The sequence below is a fragment of the Trachurus trachurus genome (assembly GCF_905171665.1).
Source record: "Trachurus trachurus genome assembly, chromosome: 5".
NCBI classification, from domain to species: domain Eukaryota; kingdom Metazoa; phylum Chordata; class Actinopteri; order Carangiformes; family Carangidae; genus Trachurus; species Trachurus trachurus.
Window position 1 is genome coordinate 16,994,021 of NC_139896.1, and position 14,742 is coordinate 17,008,762.

General features: G+C 43.3%; 1 protein-coding gene across 1 annotated transcript in view; it reads right to left on the reverse strand.

Moving 5' to 3' along the window:
• The window catches only part of plxnb1b (plexin b1b), an 86,979-nt gene that overhangs the window by 2,724 nt on the left and 69,513 nt on the right, over window positions 1-14,742 (reverse strand). The window contains exons 19-38 of the mRNA XM_083972600.1: window positions 13,613-13,749; window positions 12,759-12,935; window positions 12,416-12,641; window positions 12,084-12,326; window positions 11,733-11,912; window positions 11,447-11,595; window positions 8,655-8,755; window positions 7,520-7,737; window positions 7,256-7,434; window positions 7,089-7,155; window positions 5,479-5,625; window positions 5,193-5,358; window positions 4,452-4,555; window positions 2,724-2,808; window positions 2,443-2,609; window positions 2,024-2,184; window positions 1,345-1,492; window positions 989-1,053; window positions 759-834; window positions 587-661 (exon numbers count right to left, since the gene is read on the reverse strand). Coding sequence (XP_083828726.1) covers window positions 587-661; window positions 759-834; window positions 989-1,053; window positions 1,345-1,492; window positions 2,024-2,184; window positions 2,443-2,609; window positions 2,724-2,808; window positions 4,452-4,555; window positions 5,193-5,358; window positions 5,479-5,625; window positions 7,089-7,155; window positions 7,256-7,434; window positions 7,520-7,737; window positions 8,655-8,755; window positions 11,447-11,595; window positions 11,733-11,912; window positions 12,084-12,326; window positions 12,416-12,641; window positions 12,759-12,935; window positions 13,613-13,749 — 2,871 coding nt within the window. The remainder of the gene's footprint in view (window positions 1-586; window positions 662-758; window positions 835-988; window positions 1,054-1,344; window positions 1,493-2,023; window positions 2,185-2,442; window positions 2,610-2,723; window positions 2,809-4,451; window positions 4,556-5,192; window positions 5,359-5,478; window positions 5,626-7,088; window positions 7,156-7,255; window positions 7,435-7,519; window positions 7,738-8,654; window positions 8,756-11,446; window positions 11,596-11,732; window positions 11,913-12,083; window positions 12,327-12,415; window positions 12,642-12,758; window positions 12,936-13,612; window positions 13,750-14,742) is intronic.

Sequence of the window (14,742 nt, forward strand, 5' to 3'; positions counted from 1 at the left end):
ATGTTTATCAATTCCATGTAGGAAAGGTTTTGTAAGATCCAGGGCTCGAGACTAATGTTTTTCCTGGGAGCATAGTGGCCCCTTACTTAAAATCTTAGGAGCACAAACAGAAAATGTAGGGGCACAAATCAACTTGCAAATCAAATATTCACATCTCCTTTTCATTCATGATCCACATACACCTTAGCCTGCCACCTGTAATTACAGATTCCAGATTCGTTGAGTGTTAAAAAAAACAAACAGCAAATTTACTGGTTGCACATGTGCAAGTAGATTTTTCTTTTTTACTTGCACTGTTTGTAATACAAATCATTTACACATGGAGGGCACTCAGCATCACCACAACTCTGCCCAGAAGTGGACAACCATCAAGACTTTCACCACGAAGCATCAGTAGAGAAAATAAATCAGGTAAAGGCCAAAAATGAATAGGCATGTCATTCATGGGAAAGCCTCTGCTCTCAAGAAAGAACAAAGTTGCCAATCACAGGCACCATGTTTGGAAGGTTCATAAACTTCCAAGCAGCGCTGTATATCATCTCCAGAGAAAGGATTTAGTGGAGGAAAAGATGAGTGCTCTACACACCTGGTCGTAGTATTTGTTGATGTACTTGTAGAGCTCATGCAGAGCGACCAGGTAATTCAGCTCTCCAGAGTAGTTCTGAAACAACAACAACATTCAGGTTAGACGCTGTCGCACTCTGACTGTGAATGTGTTTGTCCACAGTGTTGGCTCTGAGGTGTGACCGGCCCCTCACCCTGGACAGTTCAGCCAGCGCTGAGTTCATCTCCTGGTCGCTGGCTGAGATGGTCTGTCTGATGTCAGCATAGTACCTGCAACGATCGACACCGTCGTCAGCTTCAAACACGGCAGTTTAGAAAACCATCGCAGATGAACTTGTTAAGCACAAGCAGGAGTGTTGCCATGTTTAGGGGACAGTTAGACAATAATATGATTTTCTGGGGGTTAAATGAAAGCTGAACCTACCTTTCTACCATCTGCTTGTATCTGGGGATATCTCTGGCATACAGCAGCTTGTTGATGGGAGAGTCCTGTTGAAATTCAAATAAAAGGAATGAGGACCAAATGCAGGAAGCTGCTTCCAGACTTTTTAGCCACAAAACAAGTGTACCACCCTGATTCTTAAACATATATCTTGTCCAGTTACTAAAATACCACGTAGAGCTTCAACGTTTCCTCTTGTGGTGGCATTTATTTGGTCTTACAACCTTTGCATTCACCGAAACAAATCTTTTTGTTTTGACTGAGCATGAGCAGCAAACACTCCTCAAACAAAATATTAAAAAAACAGAAAACAATTGTTAGAATAATGTCATCCTCACCCTTCCTAGTTTGTGCTCTGCGATGGTGCAGGAGTCCATGAATGTCTGGGCGATGACGGAGAGCACGGCGTCCACGTGATCCGACGCCTGCACGTCAAAGATGAACTGAGGGTTCTTCACGATGTTGATCCAGAAGCGCAGTGGGAGACTGAAGACACAGAAGAGACGAGAAAATACCTCTGGTCAACATCTAGAACACGCAGCAGGCCAGTGAAGTGATTATCTTCCTGGGTTTTGTTTGAAGAGTTTAGAGTCAGTAATAGAAACGTTATCGATGATCTCATGGACTCAGACACTGGACTTGTCTCTTCACTTGTCCTATTAGATATCAGAGCAGGATTTGATATCATCAATCGTGTGGTTTTATGTAAGAGACTGGAGCATGTCAGTGGCAGATTCCACTTTGTTTATGTTAATAATGACTCCTCAATGGTTATTGGAGCTGCTCATGGAGAGGAAGCCCCAAAGAAATTCTCATTTTTATTCTATATTATGTTTTCCTTATTTCTAAAATACATTTCCTTAGATGCTACATATTCTTTTGTGTGGGGATAAATGAAGCTCCATCTTGTGTTATGTTCTCTGTTGAAAAATGTGTTTTCAGTGTCTCACTTGACTTTTCATGTGACCATCGGGCTTCATGTGTGTGTGTGTGTGTGTGTGTGTGTGTTCACTGCACCTGTTCGTCTTCCAAATGTGAATCGTCTCTGGGTCGGCGATACCGTGTTGTCCCGCCTGGTCGTCCAGCAGGTCGAAGAAATATTTGACAGCGAGCGGGACGGGGCGGCTGGTGCTGAGGATCACTGTGAACAGGTCGTCTACAAACTTCTGCAACGTGCCCTGAGGACGGAGGAAGAGGAGATGATAAAGTGGGAGTCATGTTTGTCAGTGTTTCAACTGTTGGCATGTTACATATCAGCATTTTAAATATTTGATTTAATCTCTGCCTTTCTCCTCTGAATGAGCTGCTTGAACCTTGACAACTGACAAACAGTGAGTGAATCATAGATTTTAACTGTGAACACGATCTCTCTTCGTGCGTGGACCTGTTTGTGATGTGAGAAACTAGCTCAACAGTGTGTGTGTGTGTGTGTGCACCTTCATGGACAGCAGGCGGGTCAGGTATATCTCAGGGATGGCCTTGGCCCTCTCCCTCTCTCTCAGGCTGCCCCTGCGGTGTTTCGGCAGCTCCGGCTCCTCGCTGGCTTTCACCAGATGCCACAGCCGCACTCCGCCTTCGTCCGCATCCTCCAGCATCGGCGTTTCTGCACAGGTTGAATGTTTTTCAAGCTTTATTAGTATAAATGTCAAAATCAGAAAAAAAAAAATGTTGATCTACATGAATTTTATCCCATAATGCTGTTCTTGTGTTAACTCACTCTCTCCTGCTACATAGTCATGGTTGTCGTGGTGAATGTGTTTGTTGTGGCGTGGGACCAGTGCTACTGTTGCACCGTCTGGGACCTGGTGAACAAGAGGTAAAAAAAAAGGACAATATGAAAACAGAACAAAAACAGCATTAAAAAAAAGATCATAAAAAAATATAATTTCTCATTAAAGCAGAAGTGAGTGATCCGGTCGTTTTCGCTAATGCTGCGTTCCAGGCAGGCTTTTGAAATCGTAAATTACAGCTTCAAGTCACAACTTACGACTTTGTAGCGTTTCAGGCAACCCACTCGTGTTTTTCCGACCTGTTTTACCGGTGAAAGTCACTATAACGGCCACTCGTAACTTCCGACCGGTGAACTCGTACCAGATCGAACTGGTACCACTTCACGGTCGGAAAAATACGAGTTTCCTTGAACGCACCATAACAGTCCTCGTCGCTACGTCGCCACATTCACGGCGTTCCTTGGCTGCACACACAGCCCTGCATGCCGTTCTCTCTCCTCATTGGATAAAAACTGTAGGATACGATAAATGTTTTCTCTTCGGCTCAGAGCAGAGCAGAGTGACTGACAGACCCGTGTTTCAGTCCAAACACTCTATGTAAGTGATTGCTGTCGGAAGATATAACTATTTAAGACTTATATTAACACAAATATATCACTCACTTCTGCTTTAAGTTGCAAAAGATTAAAAGATGCAATTTTCCAGCTTCTCTAAAACCAGTTACAGTTTGGGCAGATTCAATCTCCAGTGGGAGCTGGTTCCGGCACCAGCAGGGCAGGGGGCAGCACAACAACTGAAAGACCTTTTACCCTGCTCCTATTTATCTAGTTGACAATGAAACTTTCTGAACTACATTTACGGCCCTGACCATTCATTCATATATTTTGTTTAAACTTTATTTCAAGTCTGGAGGAATCACTGAGGTCACACCCTCGTTTTAAATTATGTTGAGAGCACAGACAGAAAGAAACACGATGCACAGTCCAACAAAACAATCAGATGAACATGTTAAAAATGGTTTCATTCAATAACAGAGAAATTGTTCATTGTAGTTTTGAACTGACCCCAAAGTAGTAGTAACTGTGTTGAGTTTGAATCTACATTGTTAAATGTTTCAGGTAGATGCAACAGACAAACTCAGTGTTTATCCAGGGAACACTGAGCATTAAATAATCACTTAAACGTTTTGAGTAACTGCTATGTGACCAGGTTAATTTGGTGCTGAGGTACTGTGATGTGTTGCCTTTAAACATTCAGCTACATTCAGGAAAACATTCAGTTATTATTATTATTTTTTTTTTTATTATTATCTCTTCTGATGTTTTGAAATCATCCTTGTGGTGTATTTGTAAGATTATGTACAGTACGTTCTCTCTGTAAAATACGATCTATCTCATTGTAACAAACTGTAGAATCTTGCTCTGCACCATAACATCCTGTAAGAGATTCTGTTAATAAAAAACAAATCTTTAAAAAAAAAAAGAAAAACATTCAGTAACATGCACTCCTCTTGTAACTACAGCCAGAACATGAGCAGAAGCTCCAGGACAGTCTGTCATAGGAGGATGTAAAGCCATGGCTGAGTTTGAAACAAAGTCTCTGACCCTCACCACTTTCTGAGCTGCATAACGACACCCACACTTTTACTTTCAATGTGTAAAATGTTGTTTTTTTTCCACTGGCAGGCAGCGTGTTAGTCAAGTGTGATGTCTGACCTTGTAGTGCTGCAGTGTGTTCAGGCGTTTCCAGTTGCCCTGAACCACAGACGTCAGGTCCTCGTCTGACAGGATGAGATGTCCGGCAACACCAGACCTCCACTCTGAATGAGACACAAGAGCCAGGCTGTCAGCATACTTGTTTGTGCCATAGCAAAATAGAATTAGTTAGTAGATCAACTTAATATATTTCAAATTGGGTTTGGGCATTCACACTCCGAGGTGCTTTCCAGTGCATGAAGCCTGACCCGATAATGAACTCTTCATGCATTTATTTTCATCTTGCTGTAGGGGGCGCCACAGTTTAACAGAAGAATCAGACCTGAAGGCAAGTGTATAACTTAACTTGACAGATTTTCAAGATTCAAGATACCTTTATCATCATCGTACCGGTAAAACAATACAATCAAATTTTGTTTGGCAACAATCCATAGCAGCATATTTAAATAAAAAAGAGTGATGGCTTGTTGCGAAGTGTATTAAAATTACCTCATAATTAATATCATTTAAAATAACCATAAAACAGTCAGGATAAATAAATAAATAAATTGTCCTTATCTTAAAAAGATAAAAAGAATTGGTGCAAAGATAAGAATAAGAAGAGAGAGAATATCGCACTGCTCGTTTCACACCCCATAGTTCTGAGAGCTAAAGCTAAAGCTTGAGGAGGCAGCGTGTTTAAGTGTGAATCTAAAGATAAAACCTATTCTGATGGTCAGAGGTCAACGAACGGATTCTCACCCAGGTCCAGTGAGTCGGCGTGGGGGCGGTGGGAGAAGGAGGTGCCCTTGAACACCTGATCCAGCAGCTTCTCCTTCACCTGTGTGATGGTGTCACAGTCCAGCACTTTGGAGGGCAGCGGCTGCGTCTCGTTCACTCCTCCCCCCTGCACTAATACATTCACGGTCTGTGGGAGAATGAAAAGAAAAGTGAGAGAAGGTAGACGCCGGAGAACTGAAAAATAAGAAAGAAAAAAAATCCTCCAGGTCACAGTGGACATCGTAACGTCAGAGTTCTCCTCACTCACCAGGATTTTGTAATCCACGTCCTCTCGCAGCAGCCGGTTGTCATTCAGGGTGTACTTGGCCTTTCCAGTCACAGCGTCCACAGGTCCTTTATCTACCTGGTGCTTTATGGCCCTGAACAGCATGTAGAGAGACTCTCCTGCCGAGTCCTACACACACACACAGAAGATAGAGAAAGTTAGTTCTTTACATCCTGGGAACCCCTCAAAACGTTTTGCCTACTAAGCTGAACAGTTAGCAGATGGTCTTTCTACTTGATTCAAACTAACAGGAAATTCTTCTTTTCCTCCACTATTTACATGAACTTAGTTGACACCGGTGTTTTTACTTCTCTGAACGATAGCCCCTCCATCTGCATGGGAACATTTCTCACAAAATATTCCCCTGTTACTTCACAGATGTCAGTACTTTGACCTTTGAACTACAACTTCATCTTCTATTTTAGAGAGAGAGAGAGAGAGAGAGAGACTGAAGTTACACTGGACAGACACTCGCAATAGCAGAGCATGAAGAGCAGTGTGAAGACACTTTCCAAGAACTAACATAAGCACCGCAAATTATCTTGCGCTTGCCGAGATTTAAAATACTAGATCTGGAAATATGAGATTAACCATCTTGCTTCAGAAGATATTTACTGGTCGTTGTCTTTGAATCCAGGATTTATTGGCCATGAGAGTGTCTTTTATGCCTCTACGTTAGTCAGGAAAAAAAATTGACATTTAATCGTGAAATAAGCAACATTAGTACTATTCCTTTTCACAATAAAGACAATTATTCAATGGCTCAACATGCCCTTTTTCCAGGAAATGAAATGACATTTATTTAAGCAACTGCTCAAGCTTATGTGACACACTACACACATCTGCATCCTGAGCCCATTTCTATGTGCAAACAGTTTCCAGTTCTCAGATGTGCGTTTTGAGAAGAAGGTTCCGGGTCTGTTTTTCAATATATGGTTTAGACCTATTTCAAGATGAGCTACCCTCCTATCTCTACCTCCAGCCAGCAGCTGGTTGTCTTAGCTTAGCAAACAGGTAAACGCCCCCTGTCTAAAGGCAATGAAACCAGCCTATCAGCAGCTTGAAAGCACATTTATTAGCACAATGGGTCTTATTTGTAAAAAAAAAAAAAAAAAAAGGCTTGTTATAGTTTCATGAGGGAGAGACTATGTGCATTACCACGGAGATATTCCAAAATCCAGGGCCATTCCTAAACCACACAGCGCCAGCTGACATTAAGGCATCTGGTGCAATCCCATGTTATGTTAATTAGACCTGAAAATAGACTGTGATTTGTTGTTTGTGTAAATATGGTTTGATAAGTGTAGAGAGGAGTGGGTGGTGTGGTGTTGGTGGACGCTTTGATGTTGGTGAGGGACTTAGGCTTTATTGTCTCGTTCTTTTTCTCCACTAAGATGTGGATTAGCTGTACCCCTCCGTCTGATCTGATCTAATCTGATCAACAGTTGGTCTTGAAAGGAATTTATTCTGGTATGTGTTTTTTTTTTCTTCTTCCAAGGCAGAACAGTTGGGAACTTGATGTACTCGTTGACTTTCATGGTTTCATCATGGCTTATAGTTGAAGTTGAAATGTAGCATCATGTGTGACTGACCCTGAGGAAGGCATAGAGGCAGATAGACATCCAGTTGGTCAGCAGCTTCTCCACCACCGTCTCTGTTCTGCAGAGGAAACAAAAACCCAACAGCTGAGTCACTGCAAAACATTTTTACAACATCGAAAACACGACCACACATTTATTCTTCCTCCTCCTTTTCTCACCGTCGCAGCATCAGCTTGGGGTTCTTGGCCACGTACTGCTCCACCAGGTCGTTCAGGAGAGTTTTGAGGATGTCGGTGAAATATTCTAGTTTGCCGTGAAGGGCGACTGTCAGCAGGGAGGCCACGTAGGCTCGGTCTCTGGGAGAGAAAGTCCGCTGGCTCTCCAGCGTGTGGATAAACTAAAGGAAAAAAAAAGATGAGGAGAGTTATCCCTCCACTTAAAATATAGGTCGTCTCCACGGCGCTGACGGTGATGGCAGCTACCTTGGTGAGGAAGAGCTTGCTGTTGAGTAGGTTGGACAGCTGCACCAGGCCCTGCTCCACCGTCTGCCGCCGACACTCCTGAACGTCCAGGTCTCTCCTCAGCGGAGACTCTCTGTGGCCAGGGAAGAAAATGCGTTCGGCGTACCTCCGGTAGTCAAGGAAGGGGATCCCGGAGCCCACCAGGTCGCTGGACATGTCCATCATCTCTGTCATCAGGTCTGAAACAGGGTGGATGAAGACAGGTGAAAGGTCAGGTGAAAGGTTGGCACCGACTGGGCCCAAATAACCGGTCCAGACCAAACCTGAACCCATGCAGTCCGGCTTGGCCCAGCCCATTAACTGTATTTATGGGCCTGAGCCTGATTTGAACCCAACGCTTTTTATATGAAAATGTAAACTACCTTTCGCAGTTTCATGAACAGAACAAACAGAACATCCAAACAGAAATCTGTTCGGATGAAATCTCAATGAGCGCAAGATGGAAGTACGTAGGCTACTGTATAATGCAACAAAACAGCGTGTTTATCAGTGCCCACGCCAAATTTTAGCAGTGGCTCGATCCAGTCTAAGCCTGATGGGAGGTGGGAAATTCTTGAGCCTGGAGTGTGGTCATGGTCTCGCACAGAAAATCCAACCTTTAAAGCTTACTGGTGCTACAGAGTCGTTCTCCAGATATTAAAGGAACATGTTTGTCTGGTAGAGGACCCTACAAAAATCACATCATCATGGTCTTAAAATATTTTCAGTGAAAATGATCCTTCCAACTGAAACAGTGATATCAGCCAAATATCAGCCAATGTAAACTTGGGCTGCTATTTTTTTAACAAGTCGTTCAGTGTTGTTCTACTTAAGTCCTAAGCTTCTACATATCGTATTCAAAGCCTGTGCTGGTAACTGCATTATGAGGTAAGAGCTGCCGAACACCAGACACCAGACAGCGATGGCCGAGTAAAATTAAATTCCTCTGCTGCATCCACATGTGGGATGCGGAGAACATTTCATGTGGGAGGTGTGATGAAATAAGGACAATGTGAAAACAAAGTTGATCCGCTGGCTTCTGAAAAGTAAAATAAACGGTCTCGATCGTCTCCTTCCTCCTCAGTGATGTGACTTTACTGCTCTCCCAGTCTCTTACCAGTGAACTCTTTCTTGCAGCGGTCTCTCACACTGGTCTCCAGGTTCTCCAGTTGGATCTGGACCTTCTTGTAGTCCCTCAGGGCCTGCTTGCTCTTTCTCCTGACAGACACCAACACAGACAGGACCAGAGGGTCGGTGAGCAGAGCCAGTTATACACTGAATTAGTGGAAATCCAGTGCAGTTGTAAATGATTAGTATTTATGACGAGGTCGAGCTGGGACAAAATGAAAACACTGCACACCCTGATGATCCCGAACCAGCAGTTCCTATTTTGGTTCTTTAACACTTTATGACGTGACATAATCAAATCAAAGTGCCATCAATGGGTAACAGTGTTGCCCCAGTCTAACACATAATATGTAACACATTAACCGACTATAATCTGAGAGTTATTAAAACAGACATGCAGTGTGAATAGTGGGACCTTGTATAAACAGGTGTGTTTTCTCAAGGAAAATGTAAACCAGCAGTTCAACATGGGGTCTGAATACTTTTTGTAAATTTAAATTGGAGTTTTTGACTGTTCTTCTTTTTTTTCTTCAAAATACTGTTTTATTTAATTTTAACATCATGATTTACAATCACTAGCCTTTGATTAATATAGTGTGCTTCAGCATGTAATGACTGCATTCACTAAGAGCATCAATAAATCATCTTAATAGTTGGCAGACATGTATTCATTATTACACAAAATGTAAGTGTTGAAAACAAGAGAGATCATTTGTTAAATCTAAATTCTTAACATAATTAATAAGGGCCTCTATATGATCTCAAATTTATGTTGCTGAGCCTTTTTAGTCTTTTCCATTGGTGAGTGAATTTCTTTCTATACTCTTAACTCATTGAGTGCCATTGACGTCTATGGACGTCAATCAAAATCCAACGCTTGAGTGCCATTGACGTCCATAGACGTCAAATGCACTTTTCTGCGGCTGGTAAATGGGGGCGCTCTCGCGCACACTGTGAGTAATTTTGGGGCTTCTGGGATGTGTAGAACGAAGAAGACTGTAGATCAGAGCAAGAAGTGAAGAGGAAGGAGAAGACGAGTGCGATCCGTACGGACATAAAAAAGTCGGAAAAAGTTTCTATTTCTAGAGAAAAACGACGGGCAGAGCCTGGAACAAGTGTAACGTGGAGCTGGAGGAAAGCTTAGCCACGGTGCTATTAGCATAGCTCCAGCATGAAGTGATCAGAGGAGGCAGGAAAAGTAAACTGATAGATGATCAGTAGCAAAATGCCGAAGTGAAAGCGGATCGCGGAGTCAGTTTCACCAGTTGCTGTCTAACCGACGTGACGACGAACCGAGAGATCAGCGCGGTGCGTCGCTGCCGCGGCCGCGTCCAGCAGAGAGGCTGAAGACGCCACGACGTCTCCCTCCCTCCTTCAGAGACGAGGGGATGCAGCAGGAGGAGAAGGAGGGGAGGGGAGGAGAGGGAGTGGAGGGGGAGGGGGAGGGGGAGGGGGGCATAGGAGAGGCAGCAACTGCTCGTACTTGTTGTATTTTAGTTGTTGTTGTTTTGTTTTTTGTTTAGTCTTTTTTTTTTGGGGGGGGGGGGGGGGGTGAAAAAACATGTGAAATGAAATTTTCAGATGTCTTACATATTTTTGAAGCCAAAATTAAAACGGATAAATCACTATTTTTCTTGAGAGACTCTCTTTCACAAAAATGCATTTTTCTCAGCTTTCTAGAAAAAAAGTGGTCTTTTTGGTGCAACCAGGCTCTATTCAACTTAAGATAAATCAAGAATGGAACAAGGTACAAACAAATGGTTTTTCCCTAGTTAAATAGAGAGTCTCCTCTTTCCTTTGAGCTGTTTGGTGTTTTCAGAGTCATAGTACAAAATACTCTCTGGGTCTTGACATATTACTCAAAATGCCCCAAAACGCTGGCACCTGGCACTGACCATTTTATAAAAGGTCTGGCACTCAATGAGTTAATACTTAATGGCATAAAATGTTTTTTTCACTTTCAGTATCGTTATGTTTCTTTGGTCATAAACCAAAACTTGTTGAGAGATCATCTATTTGATAACAGTTCTTAACAGGGGCTCATTGTTTCACTCTTCAGTGGAACAATGATCCCTTTGTTTCTGTGCATTACATGCATAAGACTGTTATATTTTTGTTATATGGATTTAGTTCCACTGCTGTCACATGTACTAACCATTTGTACTGTATACTTAGTTTTAGGCAAGTATTTATAGAGTTAACATGAGCATCAGTGCGCACTGCTTTTCCAGTTCAATTTTTCAATTTTCCTTCCGGCATTCAACTTGTACTGTGGATTCTCACAGGAGTTGGATGTCAGCATGTTATGAAACACTGATATGACGCTCTCTCTGAAAGTGTTCTTTAACTTCAGTCTGGGAAATTAATTATTTTAATGATTTCCATGTTAAAACTGGATTTAAGTGCCTCAAAAAACATCATAATATTCAAATTTGTCTAATACAGAAAGCTCTTGAAACAGTCTTGAATCTTCAAGTGCCACTATTTAAATGTTGTAACTCACAAAGAACTGGTTAAACCATGGTGGGCTGTGCTGTGAGAGTGAATGTGGTTCTTTTAAATCCCAGGTTCTGGCTTTAATAAACTTGTTCATCGCTTTTATCATCATGGGTTCAATGGTTTTGTTGACAAATGGTAAGAAAAAAAAATCTAATTATCCATTTAATATAAATTCTATCACAAAATAAAATGTAAATCAGGTGTCACTTGTTATAATCTGAAAGCTTTCAATTCAAAAAGCTCAAACTGTGACACAGACGCTCAGACAGTCGACCCACTGACCTGTAGATGAGCACGATGATGAGGACGATGAGGGCCACGATGGACGCCCCCACTCCCACTCCAATCTGAGCCTCCAGGGGGAAGGTGGACAGGCTGAGGTTGTCGTACAGAACCTTACCAAGGGAAAAGTTCAGATTGCCCATTTGGACCTGAAACACACACACACACAAACCACACGGTGCACATACACATTAAACAGTGACGAGCCTCCAACAGCAGTGTCTGTCCCTGACAGGTGCTCCAACAGCCTCCGCCCTCCCACGCTGACTTTTTTTTGTGAACTTACAGTGAACTCTGGGAGATTGTCCGAACCCTCTCGTTTCTTGCCGTTGGGTCCCGGTGCGGGCTGCTGAGGTGGCGGCTCACAGTACAGATGGTTTTTGGTCAGAGTCTTCACAGCACACACACCCTCGCCAACCAACACCACAACCTCGTCCTTAGTGATGGCCAGGTCCAAGTTTTCTCCCTGAGAACACATGGAAAATCCACTTAAACTTCCAGTCCTGGTGTTTGTTTAACAATTTTTTCCCCCATCTTATTTTTGGTTGCATAGTTTGAGACATAAAGAAATGGACAGTTGGGAACATCTGGTTCTGGTTTTCATTTAAAGTGTCCAGAGAACTGCCTCTCCTCTGACCTCCAGCTGGATGAAGCTGCCGGGGTTGTAGCGGTAGGCGTTCAGCGGCTCCAGCTGGTTCAGGCGCCGCAGCACGGGGTTGGGCTCGTAGGTGAACGGCTGGGCGTTCAACGTGCTGAAGTCAAAGCGCAGGTTGTCCAGCAGGAACTCCACTGTGACCTTCGACCCCCAGATGGAGGAGTCCACCGTCGGAGAGCGGCACAAGATCAGGGAGGAGGAGTTCACCTCGCAGCGTTCTGTGAACTGGTGACACAGAAAAGACGTTTTAATGAAGTGAGCAGCTGTGAAGAAAAGAAAATGTTATTCTGTCCAACAGACACACACAGACAGACCTGTTTGACAGAGCAGAGAGGGTCTCCGGGACAGACGGGGTCAGGCACCATCCTGGCAGGCCGTCCCTGTGTCTTCCGTCGCTTCTCCTTCTGCTTCGTACTCCGCTTTTTCCTCCTCTTGCTCTTGCTCTGGCTGACGGACTCGAAGGGAGAGACCGTCACCACCATACGAGGCTCCTGCACCACGTCCAAGTTGTGGCCCGACACATAGATCATTCGACCGCCACTGAACAGAGAAAAAAAACACTTTTTAAAATTTGCAGTTTTTCAGTTTTTAGCTCCTTTTACCTCCTAACTTTCTAAGGTGAAGAGTTGAGGATTCAATTCTAACTTGTAGACTTACTCCATGAAGCTCTTAGTTGGCGTGGCGTGGGTGATGTTTGGATTGTGGGTGTAGCGGTAGGTAGAGGTGTGGAGGTGACGCTGGCTGCTGCCGTAATGCAGCGTGATCTGGTGGTCTCCTGTCTTATTGCTGCCGCCCGTCACACACTGAACGCTGGATATCTGCAGCTCGGACACGCTGAGGAGGAGGGGGCACAGGAGAGACGCATTGATACAGGATTTGATGCTTTCTTCTTTTCCTCCCCTTCTGGTACAAGAAGATAAAAGGTCGTACTGACAGCAGCATCCACATTAAAGGGGACCTATTATGCTAATTTCAGGAGCTTTTAATGTGATATTGGACCCCAGTGGAGAATTATTGAAAGTTTTGATCGATAAAAAATTCCATACATATCGCACACAAGCTGTCTGTGTACTCCTCCATTCTGGCTCTTTCCTGCTTCGCTCTGAAACGCTTGCATTCAGTGCCCGCCCCCCTGCAGTGATTGGTCAACATATCGATGGGCTGCTGCATAGTGACACGCTCCCTCTCACATTACCACTGTGCACTGAGGCCAAAGCCAGGCAAGTTGCCATTTAGGGACTTCCGCCGAAGTTGTGACATTACAAAAAGAAAAAATTCTCCAAACTGGAGCGTTTGCAGTGGCTCAGAGCTCCTGAAACTTCAACACACTCCTACCTCATGATATGGCACTTCCACCTCCTCTAAAGCAAGTATCCAACATTTTAATCATATTTATAAATCTAAAAAGCTAGAAAAGCATAACAGTAGCTCTCCTTTAAACAACGGACTGATGAGCAAACAACCAATAAAACACGCCCATCCCTGTGTGTGTGTGTGTTTTTGTGTCTCACATTTTACAGGGAACTCCTCCCACAGTGATGGTGAGGTCAGACGGGCGGCCGGTCAGCAGGTTCCTGCCGGTGATTGTCAGGGACGTTCCTCCAGCTTTGGGGCCCCGTTCAGGTGACACCCCCATTACAAATGGATCCTGACAGGATTGAGAGGATGGAAGACAGCGGTTAGAAATTTATTAACCACACGGATACACAGAGGAACTTATTACTAACCGACTGGGCTCACGATCTATATTACTTTAAATGGAGCATTTGCCTTTCAGCAGAGCCTGACCAATACATCAGCGGGCTGGGTTTATAGGCTGCTCTGTGCCAACCGTAGATTTATTTATAGTGGAATGGAAAGTTATAAATAGGCACTTAAACTATTTTGTTACCACTTGTTGAATAGTTGTTGCTATTGCATTGTTTCTCCACTAGAGAGCGCTGCCACTTCACCACTGGCAACAGTCCAATCCCCTTGAGTTCTCCATACGAATCACAGCTCAGACGACTGCTGCAGTCGCTCATTCAGTTTTTGTTGTCAGGAATTATTGAATGATTTAAAAAACACGCCCCCTCATTTGTCCTTTTGTGCACCGGAAAGAAGCACAACAGCAGCGGATACCGGATTTTGTGTTTATTTGTGAAACAGTAGGAATGAATGATGGCTCTTCTTTTATCTTCCATTGAAACATTATTAGCCGCTACAAAAACCTACAAAACCATAGACTATAAGTTGACGTCACCCACAGGTTTCTGAAGAGTGGTTTTGAAGCTCAGGATGAGCTGTTCTACTGTCGCATCTTGGTAGTGTTTCAATACTGTAAGAATTTATCAAAATCAACTAAATCCTGTCCTGGCTCTACTGTTCACATCTACTTCGTGTTTGGGTTTTTAACACACACACAAAAAAGAAAGAAATGAGGCAGTAATAATATTCAGATAAAGCATTACACCCGAAAATCAGCACATTACTGTACATTAGTTATCTTATTCTTATTTTTAGTCTGTTGATTTGACAGAACAGGCATTTTCTCACATAATTATAAAACAAATGAGACAATTTCTACTTCTAATATTTGCGTTACCTATATGTTTCAAACTGTGGCTGTTGTTGCCTTATGCTATAGCTATTTGCTTCTGCA